This window comes from Rhinatrema bivittatum, chromosome 11, assembly GCF_901001135.1.
Source record: "Rhinatrema bivittatum chromosome 11, aRhiBiv1.1, whole genome shotgun sequence".
Classification (NCBI taxonomy): Eukaryota; Metazoa; Chordata; class Amphibia; order Gymnophiona; family Rhinatrematidae; genus Rhinatrema; species Rhinatrema bivittatum.
Window position 1 is genome coordinate 37,817,016 of NC_042625.1, and position 27,976 is coordinate 37,844,991.

Below are 27,976 nucleotides of genomic sequence, written 5' to 3' on the forward strand. Positions count from 1 at the left end.
ACGCTCACCAGAGATTCAGGGTATCCGAGTAGGGGAGGGGGGTATTCAAGCTATCATTTGCAGGTGACATTTTGTTCACGATAGTTCACCCAGAGGCTTCATTAAATCCATTGTTACTAGAAAAAGAAGTTTGGCAAGGTATGGAGTTATGAAATAAATGAGAAGTTTCCTGTTCAGGAACACCACATGGCAGAGATCAGATATAGGTGGTGCCCATTTAAGGCAGTAAAGGAGGGGGGGGGGGTAATATCTTGGGTTTCAAATTGGAGCGCAGATGGATCAACTATTCAAGCTGAATTATATGGCTTTATTGAAGAGAATCGAACAAGACTTACATCGCTGGGATAGAGGAGAGAGACTTCATATGTTTTGGCAGAACAACAATTATAAAAATGAATATTCTGCCAAAATTCAACTCTCTTTCAAATGCTCACGATAAGTATCCCAGAAGAATCCCTTCAACTATGGCAGAAAAAATGGTTTAGATTTGGGAAAATAACAGGTGAGGAGTAGGAGGGGTCTGGGAGTACCACATACTTTCAATGGTATTATGTGGCAGCTCAACTGCGAGCAAGTGACTGGCAGAAGAGAAAGGAGATTAAAAGGTAGGTCCAACTGGAAAAAGATATGACGAGAGGAAAGAAAGAAAAATGGTAAAGAGTCGTGTTGTAAGCACCCGATTTATATCAAATCATTTATTTATTTTTATTTATTTAAAATCTTGTCTATACCGTCGCTAAGTCATATACCATCGCAACGGTTTACATGTAGGCACATAAATTAATGGAATCAGAGAATCACGAAGAGGAAATATATTTAGTAATACAAGTAGTCTTACCTTCCCCGTGACTTTGACAATACCAATCACAATCGGAAGACCACCCAGGGCAATCCCTCAACTACCCTTGCATCCCGAAAAAGGCTAGATATCCATCAGCGGTGATGCCACCCCTTCTGGTCTGACATTAGAGATATGGGATAAATGGAAAGCTGTAATAATAGAATATAAGAAGTGTTCTCAAACATCTTTCCATTTTAATAGAGAATTTGAACCAGGGACCACCATGTCTGCTTTTGCTAGATGGAAGGAGAGGGGATGTACCAGGCTAGAATAGATGTTGGAGAGTAAAGGGATGAAACAGTTTGATTCAATCCAAAGCACATTTTCATACTTTCTGGACTTGAAATGTTTAACCTCTGTTTAATATGCACATTGTTATACTTTTTCCACAATTGTTAAGAGAATTACAATTTAAATTTTGTAAACCGTTATGATGGCTTTACCGAATGACGGTATATAAAACTCAACAAATAAATAAATAACACTATATGAAGCAGAAAGAGGTAGATAGGGACTTATTAAAAGGAAAACTTTTTGAAGTGTTTTGTGATCACGCTGAATGGATCAAGAGGGTAACATCCAAGATCTTTACCATCCTTAATGCTGCATTTAAGGAAAAACCTAGATACATGATAGCATAAGAGCATGGCCTGGGGCAGATACCGGATAAGACTTGGGAATATTGCTTCCAGTATACCAGGAAGAGTTCTATTTTGGCTCTCTTAATGGAGAGTAGTTATAAAGTAAAGTACTGTGTCATTGGTATACGACACCAGAGCAGACGCACAAGCTATATCCAGAAGTGGAGGATAAATGTCAGAGGCAATGTGGTGTAAAGGGTTATTTTCTACATATTTGGTGGGAGTGTCTGGAGGTGGTAGTATAGTGGGACACCATATTAGATTTAATGTACGATATAACCAGGATAAGAATGGTACAAGACCCTAAGTTTTTGTTATTAAATGTTCCTATCACACATCAGGACTCATCCAAGATAGCACTATTGTAACAAATCAAGGTGATGGCCAGGTGCAAATTAGCATATAATCGGAGGAAACCCATAGTGCCTCAGGAAGAACAAGTATGCAAGCGACTGGAGAGAATATACTACCTGAGTAAACCAATAGTGTTAGAGACAGGAAAGAAAGCTTTGAAAAGATCTGGAAACCAGATGAAGTCATCAGCTGGGTTCACTCAGACTGAAGAACAGTGACCCAAGATATTTTTTGGTCATAAGTAGACATTTTAAAAGAGGAATATGGTAGGCTGTTAAAGTGAGGGTATAGGAAAATTACAGTAAAAAAGTGAGCTAAACATGCTTTTGTATTACTGTTTGGCAATATGTATTGGTTCATTGTATATTGTAGTCAAGGTTGTTGGAACGCTATTATGTTATGTTGTGGTGTGTAATCATATTGTTGGTTCAATAAAAATTACAAAAAAAAAAATTGAGATATTCCAATGTCACTCTGCTTGCATTTCATACATATCTTAGCTTATTTGCTACCATTAGACCTTAAAACACAATGAGGTTGTTATTCTGAGGGCCAGCAACTGGTAAAGTTACTCAGGTAACTTTAGATATTCAGTGGTACTTAGCCAGACTTACTCAGCTAAGCTGAGTATCGGCACTAGCCAGATGCATTTTAGCTATGCCATACCTCTTTTTATCCGGTTAAAAAACTGTAGCCTGGTCATGACTTACCCAAAGTAAAAAATGTCACCCGTGAGAGGAATGGGAAATTGAAATCTCAGGGTTTGTCCAACTAATTTGAGAAGTTACCCAGATGAACCCTTTGAATATCAGCCTCTTGGATTGTTTTCTTAAAAATGGTATGTCAATGTGTGTAAAGGCAAGTGTACAATGGAAGATTAGTCCATCACCAGGAAAGAAAGAAAAAAAGGTACAAAGCCTTATTGAAAGCACCCGATTTATATCGAATCATGAAGAGTAAATATATTTAGTAGTACATGTAGTCTTACCTTCCCTGTGACTATGATAATGCCGATCACAATCAGAAGACCACCCAGGGCAATCAGGATATACTGAAGGTATTCAAAAATGGATGGCATCAACACCAGTTGAGTATAGTAAGTAGACAGGATAGGGCCGTCAATGTATCCACTCTATACAGAAAAGAAAGGAAAATTGGTTCTTACCTGCTAATTTTTGTTCCTGTAGTACCACGGATCAGTCCAGACAGTGGGGTTGAGCCTCCTGTCCAGCAGAGGGAGACAGAGAAAAACTGAAAAGGTATCCTATATCAGGACAGTGCTCACCCTGCATCCCTTCAGTATAATAGATATCAAAGCAGCCAAAATAGCATAGAGAACCAGGAGAAGATCAAGTAAACTGTAACTATCAAAATCAAACATGCATATATAGCAGATACCTCTGGTGCCTTACAATTCGGATGAACTTCCAGTGTCTTAAAGCTCAAATAGGAAGTAGAAAATCCCAAAAAGAACCTGTGAAAGAAAAACTCCGAGCGGACGTAGCAATGTAGATGTAGTCAGGGCGGGAGTCTGGACTGATCCGTGGTACTACAGGAACAAAAATTAGCAGGTAAGATCCAAATTTTCCTTTCCCTGTACGTACCCGGATCAGTCCAGACAGTGGGATGTACCAAAGCTTCCCTAAACAGGGTGGGACCGAGACAGTCCCGTTCAAAGTACCTGTCTGCAGAAAGAGCCAAAGACTGGCGCCTGAACAAGGAGGCAATGACGCGCAAAAGTATGTAGGAATTTACAAGTAGCTGCTCTGCAGATTTCTTGCGACAAGTCTGACCGACTCTCCGCCCAAGAGGTAGCCTGAGAACGTAAAGAGTGAGCTTTTAAGTCCTCCAGAACAGACCGGCCTTGACAAATATACGCCGACGCAATTGCCTTTTTTTTAGCCAGCGAGCAATAGCTTTAGAAGCCTTATTCCCTTTACTCGGCCTGCTCCTTAAGGCAAATAGATGATCAGAGACTCGAAAATCATTCGTCACCTGCAAATATTGCAGTAGGACCCTCTTCACATCAAGGCACCGTAGATCTACGCCAGGCGTGTTCGCAATGTCCTCTGGAGAAAAAGCAGGGAGCTCCACTGACTGATTTACATGAAAGGAGGACACAACCTTTGGCAGGAAGGATGGGACTGTTTGGAGGGAAACACCTAAATCAGAAAAGCGAAGGAAAGGCTCCCTACAAGACAGGGCTTGGAGCTTGGACACTCTCCCGGCTGAGGAAATAGAGACCAGAAAGACAGTCTTAAGGGTCAGATCCTTAAGTGTGGCTCGCCAAAGGGGTTCGAAGGGCACCTCGCAAAGAACGAGGAGAACCAAGTTAAGGCTCCATGACGGACAAGTAGCCCGGACAGGCGGGTTCAAGTGCTTAGCCCCCCCTGAGAAACCGAATGACATCCAGATGGGTAGCCAACGCGTAACCATCGACCCGCCCAAGTAGGGAACCGAACGCTGAAACCTGTACCCACAAGGAATTGAAAGACAAACCTTTGGAGAGACCATTCTGCAGGAAGGAGAGAACCTGGGACACCAAAACCTTATGCGCCGGAACTCCGGACTCAGCGCACATAGTCTCAAACAAACACTCTCCATACCCGAATATAAGTCAGAGAGGTAGAAGTCTTATGGGCCCGCAACAGAGTGGAGATAACCTCCTCCTTATAACCCTTCTTCCTTAGTTGCCACCGCTCAAAAGCCAGGCCGCTAGACAAAAGCGATCCGCTTGATTGAAAAATACTGAACCCTGTCAGAGCAGGTTTGGCAGATGGCCGAGGCGGAGAGGACCGTCCGTAGCGAAGTTCACCAGATCCGTGAACCACGGTCTTCAAGGCCACTCTGGCGCCACGAGGATGACTGGCCCCCTGTGGAGTTCTATTCTTATGAGTAACTTTCCCAGCAGAGACCAAGGAGGGAACACGTAAAGGAGGACATCGTGAGGCCAGGGTAGGACCAGTGCATCCACTCCTTCTGAGCAGTGCTCCCTTCTGCGGCTGAAGAATCTGGGGGGCCTTTGCATTGCTCAGAGTAGTCATCAGGTCTAAGTGAGGGACCCCCCCCCCACTTGTGCACGATCAAATCCATCGCCTCTCCGGACCACTCCCACTCGCCGGGGTCTAGATGCTGACGACTCAGGAAGTCTGCTTGAGTGTTCTCCTTCCCCGCAATGTGGGAGGCCGCTAGCAGTTCCAGATGGCGCTCCGCCCAGGCTAGCAGCTTGCTGGCTTCCAGGGCAACCTGACGACTCCTGTTGCCCCCCTGGCGATTGATGTTAGCTACCGTGGTGGAATTGTCGGAGAAGACTCGCACAGCTTTGCGATTGATCAAGGGCAGAAAAGTCTTGAGAGCCAGAAGGACCGCTCGGGTCTCCAGACGATTGATGTGTCACTGAGACTGGATTGGGGTCCATTATCCCTGGGTAGACTGATTCTGACACACCACTCCCCAGCCAGAGAGGCTGGCATCTGTTGTCACAACAATCCACTGAGGTATCTGCAAAGGTATCCCCTTCAACAGGAGGGCGAGAGAGAGCCACCACTGCATGCTGTCGATTATAACATCGGAAAGTGGTAAGGGTGTCAAACTCCTCCAAGACCGGCTTCCAGCGGGATAGCAAAACTTTCTGCAAAGGACACATATGCGCAAAGGCCCAGGGAACCAAATCTATAGTTGAAGCCATAGTGCCCAGAATCTGGAGATAATCCCAGGACGTGGGGACCATGAGAGATAATAGATGTTGGACTTGACCCATGAGCTTGAGAGCACAGGCCTCGGGCAACAGAACTTTGCCCACACGAGTGTCGAAGCGTGCTCCTAAGAATTAAGAGGACCTGAGAGGGCTTAAGGTTGCTCTTTGAAAAACTGACTATCCACCTGCGGGAGGTGAGAACCGACAAGACCCGGTTGGCCACTATCATGCACAGGTCCTCCGACTTTGCCCAAATGAGCCAGTCGTCCAGGTAAGAGTGGACTAGGACTCCCTCCCACCGGAAGGCCGCCACTACCACCATGATCTTGGTAAACGTGCATGGCACGGTGGCGAGACAGAATGGGAGAGCTTGAAACTGAAAATGTCGTTCCAGGATGCTGAGACGAAGAAATCTCTGGTGTTCCTAGCGGATCGGGATGTGAAGGTAGGCCTCCATCAGGTCGAGAGAGGCAAGGAACTCTCCTGTAAAAACCGTCGCTATGACCGCCCCTCAAGGTCTCCATCCAAAAATTGGGAACCTTGAGGGCCTTGTTGACTCTTGAGGTCCAGGATCGGTCGAAAGGAGCCGTCCTTTTTGGGGACGACGAAGTAGATGGAATACTGGCCAGATCCCTGTTCCTGGAAGAGGACCGGGACTAGGGCACAGAGTGCTTGAAGCCTGTCGAGAGTCTGGCACACCGCTGAGCGCTTCCAAGTTCCGCAGGGAGAGATCAAGTAGAGGTCCGGGAGATCCCGAGCAAACTAATGCGTAACCTCTTTCAATTACTTCGAGGATCCACCGAGCCAAAGTAATTTTGGCTCATTCCTCGAGAAATAGGGACAGCTGACCACCTAAGTCTGGAACAGAGGAATGGGCCAGCCGTATCTCATTGTGAGGACTTTGCGGCGGTGCCTTGATGGGTATTTTTTATCTCTTATTAATTTTCTCATTTTTTATCTGTTATTTTTTAACTTTGTATTTTTATTTTAGTGTATACATCCCTTATTCATATATGGCACCCAGAGATGTACCCTTTATTTAGCTTGAATTAAGGCAATGTTTAAAGTCTTGTCTCTGCTCTTGAATCTATTATGTAACCTGTCAGCCTCCTTGCTCATTAATTTTTAAATGTATTTAACTATTTTCTTTAATTCAATTATTGATGTTTAAAACATCCCCTAACTGTTATCATTGTTTTATACTTATTACAAGCCGTTAAGCCCGTCACAACGGGCTACATTACATTTTTGTTTTCGGTCCATTTTCGAAAACAGCACCCTCCTACACTTTTTCTCCCTCATTCCCCCTTCCCCTCAGTCACTCACCCCCTTCCCACCCCTCAGTCTTACTCACTCTCTGTCTCCCACTGCCTCCTTCCCCTCACTCTCACCTCCCTCCCCTTCCCTCAGTCACTCCCACCTCTCTCCCCTTCCCTCAGTCACTCCCCACCTCTCTCCCCTTCCCTCAGTCACTCCCCACCCTGTCTCAATCCCATCCCCTCTCCCTCAGCTCTCCTCCACTCCCTTTTTCTCTGCTCCACAACTTCTTACCCTTCCACCTACTCACATCCCTGTCTCTCACCTCTCCCTCATTCTCCCTCTCCCCTCACTCTTCCCCACCCCCTTAGTCCCTCCCCCTCACTCAGTCCCTCCCTCCCCCTCACTCAGTCCGTCCCAGTCCCTCCCTCTCCCTCCCTCCCCCTCATTCTCCCTCTCCCCTCACTCTTCCCCACCCCCTCCCTCCCCCCTTAGTCCTCCCCCTCCCTCAGTCCCTCCCTCCCTCCCCCTCACTCAGTCCGTCCCAGTCCCTCCCTCTCTCTCCCTCCCTCCCCCTCCCTCAGTCCGTCCCAGTCCCTCCCTCTCTCTCCCTCCCTCCCCCTCCCTCAGTCCGTCCCAGTCCCTCCCTCTCTCTCCCTCCCTCAGTCCGTCCCAGTCCCTCCCTCTCTCTCCCTCCCTCCCCCTCCCTCAGTCCGTCCCAGTCCCTCCCTCTCCCTCCCTCCCCCTCCCTCAGTCCATCCCAGTCCCTCCCCTCTCCCTCCCTCCCCCTCCCTCAGTCCGTCCCAGTCCCTCCCCCCCCTCAGTCCCTCCCTCCCCCACTCAGTCCCTCCCACTCAGTCCCTCCCACTCAGTCCCTCCCTCCCTCGCTACTGGCCGCCGCTGCTCCTCGTCGTCATTCGCTGCCGCTGCCACCCGCCGCCATCGCCACCCGCCGCCACCATGTTTTGTTTTTTTTACGCTGGCTAAGACCGACGTCCTTGCCCGCGCATTTGCGGGCCGTCGGTCATGGCCCATTTATAAGGTAGATTATTTATTTCTAATATTAAAAACCTTTACTTTCCTAGAGCCCCTGATGCAGCCTTAAAAAGGCGAAACTTTGGCCAGAGTCGGGCCATACACAACCAATCAATAAATCTTCTTCTTTCCAAGGCTCCGGTCTTGCTTTGTTTTTTCACACCCCCCCTGGAAGGCATCTCGAGCAAATCCCAGTCCTAGAAAGCCGCACGGCCGATTCCCCACATGCTATACACCAGGATGGCCGCAGCATGGTGGGGGGGAAAACGGCTCAAAAAACACAAAGAAATCGGCCAAAAACGCGGGCAATTCAGGTGATCAGGGGTCCTGGATTGCAGCTGACCAAAAAAGAAAATTTTTCAAAAAAATTTTTTTTTTTAAACACAGTGCTCAGACACACACAGGTGAAGAGAGGGACTGGACCACCAGTAATCACTTCGCCAGCTGCTTACCTTGCTGGAGCCTGCAATGAAAAGCGTGGGTAAGCTTATGGTCCCTTTTTTTTTTCTTCAAAGAAACAAGCAGAGGAATGAGAGCCTCTCTGTTAAAAGACCTAAGGCAGGCACGAAAAGAGGGAGTGACTGGACCACCAGTATCACCCCTTTAAGCCAGGCAAGTGGTCACCGGGAAGAGGGGTCCCAGGCTGAGTACTCAAGGGTAAAATCCCCCTGGGACCCTGTAAGAGCTGTGAGACAGAGCTGTCTTACATAGACAAGAAGTTTGATTTCCTTCAAATTCTTTTTTTTTTTTTTACATATAGAAAAAAAATCAATACCAACTTGATCCTGGAAACAATCAGAAGGAGAAAGAAAGAAATCATCGCAGTGTGGAAAACAGAGAAAGCTAGGGAACCACAGGTTCAACTGTCTGCCTCTGCTGGGAGATAGAGAAATACTGGAGGGACGCAGAGTGAGCACTGTCCTGACATAGGATACCTTTTCAGTTTCTCTCCGTCTCCCTCTGCTGGACAGGAGGTTCAACCCCACTGTCTGGACTGATCCGGGTACATACAGGGAAACACACAGAATCTGAAATTCAAAAGAAATTTCAACTAAACGACCTTAGTGAAATCTGCAAAAAGACAAATTTTTCCTTCACTGCAATATCAATCACGAAGATACTGAACAGAATCAGCAGCAGGACAAACCTCTGAAGCATACCATCAATCACCTCACTCTCTTCAGTATGTAAAGATTTTCTCCACCATTTTTTTTTTAAAATGAAGTTTTGATGTCACATGAAGGAAGCCAAGCCAGTCAGGATATGGGCAGGCATTCCGGGGTCAGCATTGAAAAGGGGAGAACGGGGGGGGGGGGGGGGGGTTTGTGAGCTGAGGAGTGCTGGTGAGATCGTGCTGGCAGAGATTTGAAAAACTGAGCAGCTGGAAAGAATGTGGTGAGCTGCCCCTCCCCCACCCTGAGATCATCAGCGAGGGCCCGACTGCCGCATGGCGCAGCTTTGTTTGTATGGGAAAGAAGAGAAAACCTAAAAGATTTTTACATAGTCTCCAGCTCCTTCTTTGATTCGTGGCCCTATGGATAGTCACCTTTTGAGAATAGGTACATTGCCACTGAATGACTGCAGTGGGGGGGGGGGGGGGAGGGGTGTTCTTCTGGAGCCTCTGAGCCCTTGCACAAGCCAATCACCTCCACAACTGATGGGCACTACGTCCTGTGAGCAGAGACTAGTGAAAGTGCCAGAATCTACTAGTGGGACTGAGTCCTCCACTAGCACCTGTGACTTTTACATCACATTCCGTGAGTAGTCAACAATTGTTAGACAAACTCACCATTGGTGATGAAGAATTATTAGAACCTGCTAATGTGACTCAGACCTTTGGAGGTTAAGAACCAAGCTAAATAAGAATCTCTCTCAATCAATTTCACAGCAAAGTTCCTTCCTGCTAGAAGCTCTCTCTCTCTGAGGGAAAGAAACTGGAAGATGTGGAAAAATCTGAATTCAAGTCTCTGTTACAAAATGCAGAGCTAGCTCGCATTAAAGATAGTTTGTCTATGCATAATAAAGTTGAATTATTAGAAAATTTACTTAGAGCTAAAAATCTATGTTTTGTTAATTTTCCTTGTACCAGGTTAATGTCAGCTGTTGAAATGCTTCAAAAATTCTTAAAAAAAGAATTTAGCCTTTCAAGAAGAGAATTTGCCATCTTTACCTAAAGTATTCTACTTACCTAGTCATAGGAATTTGGATAATATAGATCAGGGTAGAAATTAAATTCCAGTGGATAGTCCTGTATTACTAAAAACTAACAGCTCTACGCCAATGTATCTCGCTGTGCAGAACAAGATAAAAATCTAATTTTCTCCAAATATTTTAGAAATAAAGAAGTTTTCTTTTTGTGGGCAGAAAGTCTATGTATTTCCTGAAGTCTCCAGTGCTACTCAAGCTCATAAGAGACATTTCCTTTCTTAGGAAATAAGACATCTACAGGGAAATTTCAAAAAGAGGCTCCGAGAGCCAACACTTCACTTTTCAAAATCAGTCTAATAAGTTTGTCTTCATACATCCACTCACTTGGAGACTTTTATACTAAAAAAATTGAAAAAAAAACACTTCGCGCTGAAACTGAGAATGCTGTGAACTCAGGGATGAAGAGACCCCCCCCCCCCCCCGACGTCATCACGCTCAGCGGCGAGCCGGTAAACGGCCATATTCCACCAGGCGTTGTGTGCCGAAGAGGTGCGCCAAAGGGGCACTCACCTTTGTGCACCCCTTCGTGCAATCCTTTGTGCTACGCTTATTTTAATTCCCTTAAGTTTTCCTTTGTTAATTAACCTTTTTCATAGTGTTTAGTAATCCTTTGTTTATTAAATATGTTCAATGTATTTGACTTAGGAAAACTATTTTCCTGCATACTCTGTTTTTAATGTAAACCGGTATGATTTGTATCTGATACAAGAATGTCGGTATATAAAAATGCAAAATAAATAAATAAATAAAAATGTAGAGCAGGAGTTAGTAAGCTTAGCTTTTAGGTGAATCAATTTAGACTAGAATTGTATTTAAACCGAAGAACGCCTTGTTTTATTATATTCTTGTTTTGATTTTTTTTTATCTTCTCCTATGAAACTCTCCCTACTATCTGATATAGGATACATGACAGCACTGATTGGTTTCCTTTATAAATATATGTGATTGCTGTAAATGTAAATTTCTTATTTTTCATTAAACATGAAAAATGTAATAAAGATATAAATTATAAAAAAAACCAAAAGACAATGAAGAGGGAACAAATAATTCTTTTGGGTTGAGAAGCGCACATGCCCATGATAAAGTAACCAAAAATGCGTGGCGTGTTGGCTTGCGTGCGCCATCTGTGATCTCAGCTACCGCCAACATGAGTTTTTCTATGGACAGCACTCACCCACATCTTTGTACTCCAATTATGAGATAAGTTGTTTCAAGTTTTTAAATATCCAGCAAGCATTTGCTTCTTACTTACATTTCAAAAAATTAGTTTAAAAAAAAAAGTTGCCTATAATAATGAGACTGATTTAAAATTTTAGCTCAAATCATAGGGGCAGTTAGTTACTTTTTTTCAGTAAAGTGACTGTGAACTGATGCCCTATTCTATTGTGCATTTGTACGAAAGTCTGCTCTTGATTTTGGTGGTTCTTGACTATTTTGTAATTTAATAAGCCACCCATTATAGGGTTTTCCTTTTCAGTTTTCATACACCCATTCACCTTACCTCTGTAAACCATAGAACAGGCAGCAAAACAGGCTTGATCTTGCCGGTTTGTCTAGAAGAAAGCAAACAGCAAGGGATTAACCTTGACGAGACATTTTAAAGCCTTCTCCGTGCTCAGCCTGAGGAGATGTCTTCCAAAACAGTTTCTGAAGGTGAGCACGTGTTTACCTACGTACGAACTCCTTTTGGAAATAAATAAACAAACAAAACCTGTCCCTGTCCTCTCGCCCACGTATACGGCTTAAAATAAAGTGGATGTGCTGCATGATGGCGCGCACGCTAACCATGCCAGTAAAGCAGCGTGGAAAGGAAAATGAAATCCCACACACGCATTTTATCCACATATGGTTTGCAACCGTGTATTACAGGGGAATAAAGAAGTATCTGCATTACATGCCTGACCCCCCCAAATTTTCAAAGAGAAACCCCACCAGGGAGGTTCTCTACTGAAATCTCCATGGAGACACTGAAAATCACGTATCCCCCCTCTCCCCTGTCACGGAGAGAGACTTTCAAAGCCCCAGGGCATTACCCGTGGAAAAGCGGCTTTTAGAGACCTGCCCTATGTGTGGGTAAACCTATTCACCTACTGCCACTATCAAGAGGCAGTCCAGGGGAGGAGCTAAAACTTTCATGCATATTTTTGTTTATTTTAAAATACTTCTATCCCACCTGCTCCAGGAAAAATTCGCAGCACTTTACAAAAATAACATGCATAATAAAAAGTGCAGTCTGTCAAAATCTGGGGGCAAGGAGGGAAAACATTTCCTGCTCCCCCTGCATGCCTTGCAAGGCTCTCCTTCCATTGCTGTTGCCACTGCCTCCTCCCTGGACCTCGGATTTAGAGGTGACCTCAAAAGACTGCAGCAAACCTCCAAGATATGAGCAGTGCCTCCTGACCTCGTCTCTAGCAGCAACCCTCCAATTCACAGTGAGTGCTGCTCTAAGCATGTGTTGACAGGTCCTGCCCCCCCCCCCCCCCAAGGAAAACAGAGAGGGGGCGGGGCCTGTGAACATGTCTAGAATGGTTCTTGCTGTGCTTTGAAGGATGGTATGTTTTATTGATTTTTATATATTACTGTATTGTTATTTTAGTACTATTTTTTTAGACCTTAATTTTTAATTTTTCTGATCAGTTAACAAGCATATACTTGGCAAGAAATGATATACGGAGAAAGAAAACTTTCACATATTATTCAATACATAATAAAGCAAATGTCATATCCCTAACATTGAATCTCTGTAATATCCTGTCAGACCACATAGTTAAGGGTATTCCAATTGCAAATATGTAGGAAAAATATTAAACTATAAATAACTAGGAATAAACCACAATAGCTAGTGTTACTTATTCTTTTCTATGGTCGGTTTACTGGGAGCTAGTTCTAGGGATTGGAGAACCCAAATTTACTTTACTATTCAAAAAGGAATTTAACTGAAGGGGGGGTTTAAAAAAAACCATTTAATCCCAGCATGTTTAATCACACACTTGCAAGAATAATACAACCAAAAAGAAGTGCATAAGTCAATAACAGCCAGGCGCATCATTAGGAAATGCTTTCTTTTAGCTTGTGTTGATTTAGCAATATCTGGAAATATACAAAATTTTTTTCCCCAGAAATAGAATATCTCTTTTCCTAAAAAACATTAAGAACAAACTCCCTATCCGAGTCCAGAGCTAATGAAACAATTAAAGTTGATGTTTTCGCTTTTTCTTCTGTTGAAGTCTCTAGAAACGAAGAGAGATGTGAAGTATCTATAATGGGAGAGTCTGCCAGCCTTGTATTCAATTGTATAGATGACTTTATCGGCAAGTAATAAGCTTTAGAAATAGGTGGTAACATTTCTTCTTTTATTAGAAGTATTTCCGAAGCATCTCTATTGGGGAGACTAACTTCTTCTTAGGAAAGTTCAACATCCTAAGGTTACAGTGGCGTATGCTGTTTTCCAGATTTTCCAGCTTATTTTGTAACAATCGTGTCCACAGATTTTTGCATGTTAATTTCCAAAGCTTCATTTTGAACTTTCATCTTGGAGATTTGAGATTTTATAGTATTAACTTGACCAGTTAATTCTTGTTGTTGAGAAACAAAACAAGATAGCTGGCTTGTGAGATTTGTAATTGCCTCCCATATATTTTCTAAGGTTATTTGTGAAGGTTTTAAGATCTTGAAATTTATTACCTCCATTCCAAGTTGTAGACATGTTTGTGATTCAATTGTTTCAAATCCAGCGCTCTCTCTCCAGTCTCTGTCCGGCTAACAGCTCCAGCAGTTTGCCCTTCCATCACGGCTCCACCCGATGCTGAGGCAGCCGGCTGCCTCCGATCATCTGTGTGTGACGGACAAGGGCTGGTCACATCAGCGCTCTCCGCGGGGGGGGGGCAGGTTAAGGAGGGACCCGACTCAGCTCCGGCGATAGCAATGATTTCATGTCCGGACCAGGCTGCGTTGGAACACCACACGTCTCACTGCCCATGGACTTCATAATGGTTTATGGAAATTACTTGAAATAGGCAACTCTTATAAAAGTATTGAGGAAGTCCGGAGCTCCAGACACTAGCGTGCGGCCATCTTGGAATCTTAGCACTATTTTTTTTTTTTTACACTATTTTTTCTTTTTATTGTACATGAATTTGATAAGACCCCATGGGCTTTGCAGCAATCGGGACAGCTCTGATAAATACCCCAACACCATCTTTCCCAGGATTGTTCCTGCACACTACAGGGATCTCCTGTTTAGTTTCTCTTCCAGCTGCCTTCCCCCTTCCCTTTTGGTAGAGGATCAGGACGTTATTTGTCCCAGTAATCCCCTGCCTAAAAAAAAAAAAGTCTCAGATCTTGCTTAAAACCTTTATCTTCAGCTTCTTGCTTTTCCAGGTCCTCTAAGCTGGGTTTCTTCAGCAAGTTGCCACTTCCTATCTATTCTATTCTTTGTTTTGATCTACAGGAAAAAAATCATATATCATCTACATGTTATACCAAAAATCAATTACCTGATTAAATACAAATCACATCAACAAAATATAAAATACTACAACACAAAAATCATAATCCCAACCCATATACCTATTTGTAAAACAATACAACTATTTTAACAAGATATGGAAAATCGATCTAGATTTCTTCATTTTTCAAAAAGAAGCCATACAGCAAAAAAATAAAATAAAGTTATAATGCAAGTAATTTTAATATTTCATAAGAACTTTATGGCATTGTAAAGTAGCAAGGTCTTCTATTTCTGGTGCATTGTAAATGCTGACAGGGGGAGGAGGAGTGCCCTTACCGCAATAAAATGGAGAATTGCAGGCACCTTTTCCATAATCTTTTTAAATTGAATATCAACCAAGTTGTAATAAAACCCAAGTGGAAGGCAAGGAGGAGGTAAATGAGCAAGTTTTTCTCCCTCTGACCACCAGCCAAGTACCACTTTCAAAACAGAAGTACAAAAACTCGTAATCTTGAAGTGTCATCAAAAGCAGAGAGAAGATTTTTGGTTAATCCCATGACTAGTATTACAGTAATACTGCACACTGGCAGTTCTGTGATGCCGTGTACTAGTGATGGGTCAGGGGAGTAGTGGTTTCACATTGCTAGTTTTTGGGTTTTTTTTTTGGTCAAAATCATTTTTATTAGTGGAAACGTGTGAGTACAAACACAGCAGCCTCTTAAAGAGGTCAACAATGGAAACAGAAAACAATTACACAATGTCAGACAGTTCAAAAATCTGGTGTATAAACCGTCATGTGGTTGCTGTAGCCTGGAGGGTGTTACTTCGTTGTTCATGCCACTCCTGGGCAATAAGAAATTCTTGCCTGGCTTGGACTGCTGGGCCATTTTTCGTGATTGGCTCCAAAAAGGACTACCTTTCATCTTCCACTTTTACCTTCAGGATGCTCAGACTGTGATTGACTTTACATCTTTAGCCCGGGATTACAAACTCCCGTCCAAACACTTCTTCGCATATTTACAAACCCGCCATTACCTCCAGTCGTTTAAGTGGATAGCAAACAGCTTTCGTCGGAAGTCCAATTTCGCCCAACACTTCTTTGATACTGCTCTTCTTAAAAACTCTATAAAAGGATGACTGAGATCTATGACCACGCCCCCCCCCCGACGTCACTGGGAGCTCCGGCGACTGTTGAAGAGCGCCTCACCATCAGGCGCCGTGCGTCGCGCGCCCTCCCCTTTGTGCAACCCTTGTGCTTGTGTAAAAAAAAAAAACTTTTATATTTTTCTTTTATTTAAACTTTATTCCAATTCTTTACCTTTCCTTTTCGCTTGTTAATAATTTTAATTAGAAATGTTCTTTGTATTAGACTATGGAAATTTATTTCCTGCTATTCTGTTTAATGTAAACCGGTATGATTTACATCGGATGTAAGAATGTCTGTATATAAAAATTAAAAATAAATAAATAAAGGATGGAGCATTCTGGGGAAGGGATATAGAGATCCTCGACATCTTTGTTCAATGGCAAGTTATTGGACGGAGGCTTGCGGGCAGAATATCTCTCCTGCTGACATACTTACTTGTTTCAAAACTATGTCTAGATCTGTGCCGGATCTTACACTGCGTGAACTTCAATTCCGGATTTTACATCATGTCATTTGTGATGATGTTTGCCACTACCGTATGGGTCGCCTACCCTCACCTCTGTGCGTTAAGTGTGGTGGAGATCTTGGCATGCTGGCTCATCGGCTGTTTCAGTGCCCCACTCTTCAGGGGTTCTGGGACGGCGTTCTTGCCCATATTGCTTGATGTCTAACTTCCACCATATCTTGGACGGGCAGATTGCTTGTCTGGAATGCGAGGCAACATGTCCCACTACACTGCTGCTGATCGATTTGGTCATACTGCAATCCTGTTGGCCTGCCGAACGATACTGACCTCCTGGATTGAGCCCACGGCACAGCCCGCCTTGCAAGCTTGGTATTATAGACTTGCGTCTTCTATGCAAATGGAACGCTTGGACACTCTTACGAATGCTTGCACCTTGGACGCCTCCTATTGTGCATATTGGGCTGCCTGTTTTGCTCTACTATCTCTGGACATACAAACTCAACTCCTGACTACTGGATACCACCCCACATGGAAACGATAGTGAAGTTTCGACTAACCTAGTGCTATAATACTCTCCTGGATTGGAATATATCTCGGTTTTGAGTCACTGTCGAAATCTGTATAATCTATGGTTGCTCTCAATGCACTATCCCTGGTGGTGAGGGGTGTGGAATTGTAAGGGGAATGTATGGCTGGGTGTGCTTGCGTGCGTATGGGTTTGGTTCGAGTGATTGGGGTGCTATGCAGAATAAATTCTGTAAAAATGGAGGCATGCGTGCAGTTACAGCAACCACACACTGCTAGCTTTAATTTTGGGGGATTAGAAGGGATGTTATGTGGCCACAGAAACTAGCATGGCAAAAGTTTAAAAATAGTTTGGATGATTTGCTGAAGGAAAAACCCATTAAACAGTTATTAACTAGGCAACTTGGGGAAATCCAGTACTTGTTGCTGGGTGCGAGCAACGAGAAATTTTAATCTACTTTTTGTGATGGGTTACCAGAGAGACAGGATGCTTGGTCTGACCCAGCATAACACTTCTTATGCTCGTGTCTGGCAGTTAGGCAACTGTTTTGATGACTATATTACTCTGTAACACTGTTTGCAGTTTGAACAGCTTTGGACATTAAGAGACCAATTTTCATAAGCATTTACATGCTCAAAACTGGGAATTTACAAGCGTGTACAGTGCATTCAGACCCCTTCACTTTGTCCACATTTTGTTAGGTTACAGCCTTATTCTAAAATGGATAATATGCATTTTTTTCCCTCCTCAATTTACACAATACTCCCTTAATGGCAAAGTGAAATCAGGTTTGTACAAATTTGTGCAAATTAATAAAAAACTGAACTATCACATTTACATAAGTATTAGGCCTTTTGCACTCAGAGCTCAGGTGCATCCTTTCCCATTGATCATCCCAGAGACGTTTCTCCAACTTGATTGGCGTCCACCTGTGGTAAATTCAATTGACTGGACAGGATTTGGAAAGGCACACATCTGTCTACATAAAGTGCCACAGCTGACACTGCATGTCGGAGCAAAATCAAAGCCATGAAGTCAAAGGAAATGACTGTAGACCTCTGGGACAGGATTGTGTTGATGCACAAATCTGGGGACGGGGTCAAAAAAAAATTGTTGCACAATTGAAGGTCCCAAAGAATACAGTAGCCTCCATCATTCTTAAACAGAAGAAGTTCGGAACTACCCGGAGGACTCTTCTTTGAGGTGACCACCCGCCCAAAAGGAAAATTGGTTTTTACCGGCTAATTTTCATTCCTGAAGTACCACAGATCAGTCCAGACAGGTGGGTTTATGCATCCCTTCCAGCAGATGGAGGCAGAGAACAAAACTTTGAGGCACTGCTACATAACAGAGTGCCACCTGCAGTCCCTCAGTATTAACCTGTACCCAAGCCAAGATGTCCATCTTAATAAACCTTGGGCGAACAGAGACAAAGCTGGAGCCCCCTACAAAACTAAGCTCCCTTGATTTTAACAAAACTTATAACCCCAACTATGTACAGTTTTAGTCACTCTGAGCAAATCAAATGCTGACTCAATCAGCTTAACCATATCCAGAAGCAAGGAAGTCTTTTGTCAGAAGGGGACGGGTCTCTGGACTGATTCGTGGTACTTCAGGAACAAAAATTATCAGGTAAGAAACCAAATTTTCCTTTCCTGTTCATACCGTGGGATCAGTACAGACGAGTGAGATGTGCCCGACTCTGGCAGAGTTTCGCTCACACAGGAGCTGCCTCAGGGGCTACTGTATAGATGGATTGCTGATTACAGATACTTCAGGGCAAAACCATCATACTTTGTACGTAGTGATTCTGTGTGTAGTCAGTTTTAAAGATCAGAGCAGAGACAGTGTGTGCCGGGATGGTGATACAAGGAAAGACCATAAAATATAATCTGGCATACGAGACTGATCTTGATGGACTTGTTGGACCCTTGGTCTGACCCAATATGGCAACTTCTTATGTTCTTAAGTGGCTTTTGAAAATTGCTACAAGAGTGTTACATATGTAAATGTAACTCCTTTGAAAATTCACCTGTAATTGAATAAAATAATCATTTTCAACAAATTACAATTGGTGGCTACTTTTCTCAGTGGATTACAACTCTCAAAGCATTAAAAAAAAAGTATTTACTCATGAAGTAGGGAAAGCAAAAGAGAGGATACTTACGCTATGTGTGAAATGCTCTTTATGTATATGTTCAGTTGCAATTTGATGGAACAATTCATAGGAATACCGGTGAGCTGCATTAAAAGAAAGGTTAAGATTACATGAAAAAAAAAAAAAAGCAATGTTCAAGGATAGTGCAGACTTTTTTTGTTGCAGAGTTCCTCCCTCCTACTGCTCATTGCAGCGATGGTCCAGATTTACATTTATTACAGTTTATGAATCGCCCAACACATCAGGCCTAGGCGATGAACAAAGGGTATATATATAATAAAAACACAAATAGACAAATTCATAAAAAATAGCCAAAACAATAAAAGTAACATTATAACACAATAAGATAAAAGAAAAATCAAATAAAAATTGAGCATTACAATAAAAAAAAAAAAAAAAAAAAAAAAAGGATAAAATGAAATACAAGGAAAAAAATTGCTCTGCACCTCAAAAGTATGCTAATTTAAATACATAAGTCTTAATTTGCTTCCTGAAGCTCTTTACTGTGTCAATCTCTGATGCCAAATGGGAAGGAATTCCATAAGGTCGGCCTAGCAATGGAAGATGCACATTCATAGGTTATGTGTGTTCGCGCAGCTTTTGGGGATGGGATCTCAAGAAGCCCTCATTGGAAAGAGTGAAGAATTCTAGCTGGTGGATAAAGCATCAAGATTGAATTAGCCCAATGACATGATTGATCGTTTAATAACTTGAAGATTAGCTTACCTACTTTATATTTAACTCGTTCTTGTATAGGTAGCCATTGCAGCTCGATTAAAATTGGTGTAATATGATCATGTCTCTTTAAACCTGAAAGCAATCATGCAGCAGCATTTAGCAATTATTGTAATGGGCGTAAGGAAGTAGCCGGAATACCTAAAAGAAGGCTGTTACAATAATCAAAAGGAAAGATGGAAGCTTGTAAAACCACTCGAAAATAGTCAAGAAAGAGAAGCTTTTTGAGACCAGCAAGAACACAAAGCCTAAAGAATCCTTGCGAAATCATGTGTTTGATTTATGGACAAAAAGATAGCGTGCTATCAAGAAGACTTTTGATATGGGTATTGGTTGAGAAGGAGGAGGAGTTGTTCAGGGTAATAGTTCTATTGGTAACGGGCGAGAAAGGACTGTGAATACAGAGGAGTTTTGTTTTAGCAATGGTTAAAACGAGTTTGTTGTGGTGTAACCACTTTTGAATGGTGGAGATGCAAATATTCAATAGTTTCAAAGTCTCTTGCCATGTTGGGCGAATATGAACAACAAACCTAATATCACCAGCATATAATTTCTAACAATCTGTTAAGGTTGATAACATTTTGCAGATAGAGACCAGATAGATATTGAAAAGTGTTGCTGAAAGCGCAAAGCTTTGGGGGCATTCCAGTTGTAACAGAGGAGGATGAAGAAACAGAATTCTTAAATTTGACCCACTGGGTATGTTCAGCGAGGTAAGAACTAAACCAGTTTAAAACAGTGCCAAATATACCACATTCTTGTAGATGAAAGAGAAGGACGTTGTGGTCAATGGTGTCGAAAGCTGCAGAAATGTCAAGAAAAATGAGAAGAAATTGTTGCCCTGAGTCAATACCTCTTCTGAGAAAGTCAGTAAGGGAGAGAAGTAGAATTTCTGTGCTTAAGGAGCGGCGGAACCCATATTGATGAGGGTTTAAAAGTTCGTATTTTTCCAGGTGGTCATTCAATTGAGATAAGACTACTGATTCAAGAATCTTAGAGAAATAAGGCAAGAAGAAAATAGGCTGGTAGTTGCTTGGGTCTGTGGGGTCAAGAGAACTCTTTTTCAGGAATGGGCACACCACTGCTTTCTTCAAACACGGAGGAATAAGACTCATTTAGGGAGAGAATAATCAGCTTGGAAAAAATAGATGCACACATTTCTAGAAGATTTAAAAAGTGAAGAAGAGCAGAGAGATAGAGGGGAAAAAAGTATCGTTCGATTTGACAATTAATTTTTCAACCTCTGGAGGAAATAGATTCAAAAATTTCCCAGGGTGAATTGATATGACAAACTGGATTAAAGAACCAATCAGGAAGAAAGACAAACAGATGTTTTCTATTTTCATGTTAAAGAAAAGAGAGAAAGATTCAGCAATAGGAGCATTCAGAGAGGTCTTGTGGATGGAGTCTCTTAGTTAATCTTTGATATATTGAATAAAATCCAAGAAATCCAAGAAAATTTGCGTACTTTCATGGTTAGATTAATAAGATTTTGAAATTCAAGGAGCAAACTCTGAAATTTTTGAGTGTGCTCAGAAGTAGGGGACTTCTTCCAGCTTCATTCTGTCTTCCTAACAGCTTGTTGAGCAGTTTTAATAGTAGGAGATTTAAGCCAAGAGGAGGAAGTTTTCTTATGAAGGTTGATGTATTTCAGTGGAGCTATATTATCAAGAACAGAATTAAAAATAGAGATCCATAACTCTAGAGCATCAGAGAAGTTATCTATAAAGTTTGATCAACGAGGAGCAAAAGAATTATGGAGTAGAGAGGTATCAATGAATCCTCAGCAAAGACAAGATAGAGAGTCTTGCGGGGAGGGCTCATGGTCCTGAACAATGGGGAGACAATTTTATGTAAAAATGGTCTGACCAAGGCACAGGTGATATGTCCATGACTTCTCAGGCCCTAAGCATAATAGAATTGTTGATGAAAACTAGGTCTAGAGTGTGGCAGAGCTTGTTAGTGAGCGCAGTAATACTTTAAGATCAGCCAAGTGAGGATAGAATGTTTAGAAACATGTAACATTGAGAAGATAAAGGAGAGGCATCTATATACAGATTAAAATCGCCTCTCAAACTGAGAGGAGATGTTATTCAAAGAAGAGAGAGAGATTGGAAGATAAAAGTTTGGGTGGGTCATAGACTAAGCATATGGAAAACTGTTTTAAAGGAAAAAAATCTATTTCTAGGGAAGCCTCTCAAAGTACATTATTAAAAAGTGTATTAGGCTGCATGAATTTTATAATGTGCAATGCAATGTACTGCATAGATTTATAATGTTAAGATGTTAAATGAATAATTTATGTGTTCTGATGTGAATTACATAAGAACATAACATAAGAACATAACATAAGAACACGCCATACTGGGTCAGACCAAGAGTCCATCAAGCCCAGTATCCTGTTTCCAACAATGGCCAATCCAAGTCACAAATACCTAGCAAGTACCCAAACATTAGACAGATCACAAGCTACTGTTGCTTATTAATTACCGTAATAGTAGTTCATGAATTTAACCTTTAGGAACTTATCCAAACCTGTTTGAAACCCAGAAACACTAACTACTGAAACCACTTCATCAAAACTAACTTCATGGAGTGCCCCTGGTCCTATTATTTGAGAGAGTAAATAACCGATTTACATTAACTTGTTCAAGTCCTTTCATGATTTTGTCGACTATCATATCCCCCCCTCAGCTTATCTTCTCCAAACTGAACAGCCCTAACTTCTTTAGCCTTACCTCGCCCCTTATTTTGGTCGCCCTTTTATATAAACATTGGTATGTAATGGGGGAAAAAAATATTGTGGCCAATTAAAGTAAGATTTTTGATAAGTTGATTTAGGGTTATATTGAATTAGTTAGTGGTGATTTTTATTTAGAGGAATTTCAAAGAAACTCCTCCCACAGAGGATTGTTTCAGAAATAATCCATTGCATACCACACCTTTTTCAATTTAAACAGATTTTCACCAATAAACTCCCAGGTTTTTGCAACGGTTAATTCCGTTTAAACTGATTTTCATCCTAAATTACAGAAGCCACAGCTGCTGCCCCGTGGTGCTTTCCAGAATCTCCTCCCCTAGAAGGCGAACAGTGCGGCATGCACAGGGATTGGGCCCGGACCATCTGGGCAGCAACAAAATTTAAGAAGAGCAAGCCCATAGCCGTGTGCCCACACTGCAGGAGAAAGAACGGACCATCGCCAAAACCGGAGTCGCTGATGGAGACGCACCGGAGGAAGGAGGCCAGAGCCGCTGCTACCGCAGTGGCTGAAGGAAAAACTCAAAACACTAAACTACCAGAGCTGCGCCGGAAGGCCAAAGCTAATCGCCAAAGCTGCTGCTGAGTGAGGCAGGCAAAGGGTACTGAATACCCTTCTGGGAGGAGGGGAGACAGCTTACGTGGCCCTCTTCATAAGAAGCTTGATAAAAACCGTTCTAGGATTCCAATCTGCTCAATAGGAGGTAGATTTTAAGCCTTGCTCGTGCAAAAAAAAAAAAAACGGCCACATACACGCACGTGAATTTTAAATAGCCAGGACGGATGCACATACATGGATATGCGCGTGTCCAAAAAAAAAAAAAAAGGCGGACAACCCCTAATTTTCCTCTGCCAGCGCGCATATGTTACTGGCGTAACTTTGCTACAGCTCCTCAGTAGGCGAGAGAGCAGCTGACTTTATAAGGCTCAGCCTGATACTCAATATATGCACCATTGTAAGGTGGGTTGGGTTAGGGGGGGTGTCTTACAGACACAATTAGAGGTATTCATTGTAAAATTGACTTCATTAGAGAATTTGAGACCTTAAAAGCAATGAAAATTCTAATAAGAGGGGTTGATTTGTACACTGCAGTCTCTGCTAGCTGCATCCTACAAATCAACTCCTTTTTATCGCTTTTAAAGTCTAAAATTTGTTAGTGATGTCAATTTTAGAATGGATACCTCTGAATGTTTCTGTAACACCCCTTCCCTAACCCAACCCTCCTCCAGAAAACTCACCCCAATTCAAAATGCCCCCTTACAATGGTCCATATATTGAGCATCAGGCTGAGCCTTATAGAGAGGAGCTCTCGCTCCCCCCCCCCAAGTGTGTAAGATGTGCGTAAAGGCTGCAGACATACGCGCGTGAAGAGCATTTTAAAACCTACACGAATACTTTATAATACAGAGCGTATCTTGGGTGTTTATGGGCGCACGTGCGGCCCTTTTAAAATCTACCCACAAGTTTGTTTTTACTGTCCTGGCTTCTGTCCAGCAAAATAAACTAAATATCTAGCCAGAAAAATGCTAAAGTCAGCCACTGATAAATTCCCAGGAAAAAAAAAAACAAACCAACCCAAAATAAAGGTCCCTACACACAGTCCAGCCATTAGACCTCGAGGCGAGAGGGGTCAGCAGAAAGTTAAAGGGAAAAACCAAAACAATTCTACAAAGTCTAACCCTGAACTGGGGGGGGGGGGGGGGGGAATCCCTTAAAATTCACAGGGTCAGTCACAAAAGATATGGGGGGATAAGCCACAATCCACTCTTCAAGCTGCATACAGTGGATTCTTCATTGGTGGGATTTCCTCCAGGACCCAAGGTAAGTATCAACCCTGCCTGTTGGAAGCCTTTCCTCACTTAAAGGCTCCTCCGTCCAGCATCCCTTTCTCCCACTTCCATTAAAGCCCCCCACCAAGCATGTAATCTTTTCCCTTCTCCCATCCATTCCTTTCTCTTGCTTCCACCCCCCCAGCATCATGCCCTTCCCCCATCTCTCGCTCTACTCTTTCCCCCTGTCCCAGAGCTGTGAGCTTGCCTCCCCACTCGTGGCGCAGAGTCCGTGTTACACTAACTGGCGGCACTGCTACAGCGGAATTCCATGGTGCTCATGCCGTTATACTGGTGCCACACGGTCATGATCCAAAATTCCCCAGTTTCGGCCTGGTGCCACAGAAACCGGTAAGGAGGACAAAAACTGCAGGAATGCAGAAAGGTGTCGGCATTTAAAATCAGGACTTCTGCACATATGTGGGACCAACTGCTGTTGAGTCACCAAGAGGGACCTCTTAACTGAGATCAGGCTGCTGGCAAGCGGCACCCTCAAAAATAAATATCTGTGCCTGTGGGAAAATCCTGGCCTCTCTGCATGGCAGTGTGATTACTGAGCCACCGGGCCCCCTAGTGCAGAGTAGCTTTCGAAATATGAACATTCAGAAAAGGAAACATTCCTGGCAACTCGAAGGCTGTCCAGTTCTACTTCTATGGAACCTGGGCCCTCGGGCTTGGCCACATTTGTCTAACTTGGCCCTGCTTTGCACCAGGACCGGCCTGGCCGCCTGCAAATACTGAAGCTTGACTCAATGTGTTAGCTACTAGTTCACTATTGCTGACCCATTTCCCTTGTTCACTGAGCAAGTTGCTCTTATCTGTGCCCATTTTCCCCATCGCCAACTCTCAACTCAGTGCTTTCCACCTTGCTGTGATATACGCCTGGAACAGGACTTCCCAAGTCGGTGAGTCATGCTTTTCCTCTGGTGTATTCAAATCCATTCTAGGCTGGATGAGGCTGCTTTCAAATCCTAACCACTTCCCTACAATAAATGTACTTCCCATACTCTTGCTCAACTTCATTAGAGAGATTGCAAGCCCCATGGATAAGAGACTATCTGTACAGTGCTATGTATGTCTAGTAGCATTTTAGAAATGAAACTAGTAGCAGTATTAGTTACGTTATAACTCAAACTAAAGTCCTACATTCGTACCTGGCCTGCTTGTCTGGTTTTCTAGTAGTCTGAGAGGCCACCCCACCAGCAGGCCGATTCAATAAAAGATGTGGGAGAGCCGGCGCTCGAATTGAGCACCCGCTGTCCCGAAGCATGCCCAGGTACCTTGCCTGGGCGCACGGTTTTCTATTTAAATGAGGCAGTGCGCTAATAAGGAGGAGCTAGGGACAATAGCGCGTCCTGAGCACCTCCTTATTAGCAGAAGAGGCGGCTGCCAATGGGTGAGACAACAGACACTTAATTTTACCGGTGTGTTTTTGAATCCGCTGACAGCCACGGATTAGAAAAACGGATGCCGGTAAAATTGAATGTCCGTTTTTCTACCCCGCTGACCGGTGGGCTGATTTTTTTTTTTTTTTTAAATTTTTATTTTTGGTGCCTCCAACTTAATATCACTAGCACAAGTTGGAGGGTTTACAGAAAAGCAGTATTTTCTGCTTTTCTGTACACTTTTCAGAGTTGCTTAGAACTTAACGTCTGCCCTTGGGCAGGCGTTAATTTCTGAGAGTAAAATGTGAGGCTTGGCCACATATTTTATTTTCTGTAATTTGGGTGACTAATAAGCTCATCAACATGCATTTGCATGTGATGAGCGCTATTAGTTTCGGCGGGAGGGGGGTGTTGGCCGCATGTTTTCCACACGCTATTACAGTATTAAAGGGTAATAAGACCACATCTAAAACGCGCGGCCAAACAGGGGCTAAATGGTACGCTTGGCGGAGCACACCGTTCGTTATAGTCCTGCAGGTATTTTACAGGCATGTGTATTTGTTTCAAATAAAAAAGGAAGTCGCAATAAAAGTGTCCTATTTCATTTTTTAAATGAAACTAGAGAAAACTAAACAAAATTTCATTAGTTTTTCATTTGGTTATTAGGGATATCCATTTGTTGCTCCATTCGTTTCAGTAGTAGGCACACATCTCACAAATGGGTAGTAGATGGGCCAAAATGAATGGTTGGTGCAAACATACATGCACACCATAAGATATGCACCTACTGTCGAAATGAATGAATAGTAGGCATTCCAAAATGATTGGTGTACGTGTATGTATGTACACACCATTTGTTTTGGTGTGCCTACTGCCAAATGAAGGAAGCAACAAATGCACATCCCTAATAGTTCTAAAAAGTAAAGCAGCACGTCCTGGGTCAGCTCCTCCCCCATCCCTGCTGGAAATAACATGCCACTATCATTTTAACATTACCTACCTGGGCCTGCTCCAATTTCTTACCCCATCTGTGGGTCTAAACGGGACAGATGCAGTCTCAAGTACCATATTTCAAGATGGGCCAGGGGACTGAGGGCGGAGGAGAGCAGGATGGCAGGATATTAAATATTGCCAGCATATTTTTTTTTTTTTTAAACGGCAGGCTGGTGACCAGTTTTTAGTGAACACTTGAAAAATACTATGCACTAAAAAAAGCAGCAAAACAAAAAATACAAACATCAAATACAAAATATATACAAAACTAAAGAAATTAAACACAAGAAAACCTCCCCCCCCACAAAAAACTCTGCTCACCTGTACATAATATTGTGTGTACACAGTGAAGTCAGATATAGAAATGGATGTTAAAGAAGCATCAGGGCTGGGATGCCAAGACAGATGGGGCGAGTGGGGTGTAGAGAAATGCCTCCAGGCTGCCCTTTTGATTCTGTCTAAAAGCCTGCCAGCATGCAAACCCAAAAGGGAACTCGGCAGGGCGGTGCTGAAAGCAACCCTTGTCCTGGGTGCCATTTTATCCCGAGACTGCTCTGGAAAGCACCAGTATGATCATAAAACAATTTTTTTTTTATTGATGTTAACTTATTTAGTTTAAATCATCATAATATGCCTGATCGCAGACTGGGAGAGAACTTATTTTATGGGATCTTATGTACAGTGTTTTTCTTTGCAAATCTTTCTACCTCTTATCAGTCATTACTGTAGATTTATTTTTTAGATACAAATGAAAAACAAAACACAAACAAACAGAACCTTTGATTTAAAAGCTGCCTGATTATTTTATGGAGCCTCCCTTTAGTACTTTCCTGGTCTGACAGCAAGACCAGGCCACCAGCATGGCTCCATCCTGAGGCTGCCTTAATCAGGCTAAATGCTGATTATCCTGGAAAACTAAGGAGCAGATATTCACTCTAAGCTCCCAAGGATATTAGACAAATGATGATCCACCTGTCTGATGTTGGCTAGGAGTTTTCTCTGCCTTTATTTTTTCATGTGCGGCCATCTGTGTGTGCTTGTGTTGGGGGAGGGGAGGCAGCTAGATCAGAGACTTGCCCAGGCAATGCAAAGTACAATGAGGAACTTGATCTCTTGTGGCTCAATAGCAATTTAACCCCCTTCCTCTTCTTTCCCCAGAAACGTTTTCCTCAAGTTTCTCCAAAATGATACCTACTTTACGGTTGATCACATCACTCTTGTAATCTAACTACAGCACCAAACATCTGGGGAATGCAGACAATATTTATTGGTAAAACATCAGGCTGCCAATATTATAAAGCCTAGGGACAATCACGCCTAATTAATTTATGACTTTACTGCACTCTTATCTAACCCCTTTATGGGAATATAATTCTATTGGAAATCTTTGTACTATGGAGTTTGCTGTTGCAACAATTAAAAGTAGCTCAAACATGCAAGTCACTTCATTGGCAAACTTTGGTCATGACTGCCATGAAATGCCAAATAGCTCTTC

General features: G+C 42.8%; 1 protein-coding gene across 4 annotated transcripts in view; it reads right to left on the bottom strand.

The window, feature by feature from the left end:
- Positions 1 to 27,976, bottom strand: part of SCARB1 (scavenger receptor class B member 1) — a 167,943-nt gene that overhangs the window by 16,432 nt on the left and 123,535 nt on the right. For all 4 annotated transcript variants that reach the window (XM_029619704.1, XM_029619706.1, XM_029619707.1 and 1 more), the window contains 3 exons: positions 18,790 to 18,863; positions 11,535 to 11,586; positions 2,825 to 2,968 (listed from right to left, as the gene is read on the bottom strand). In XM_029619704.1, the coding sequence (XP_029475564.1) occupies positions 2,825 to 2,968; positions 11,535 to 11,586; positions 18,790 to 18,863 (270 nt within the window). The remainder of the gene's footprint in view (positions 1 to 2,824; positions 2,969 to 11,534; positions 11,587 to 18,789; positions 18,864 to 27,976) is intronic.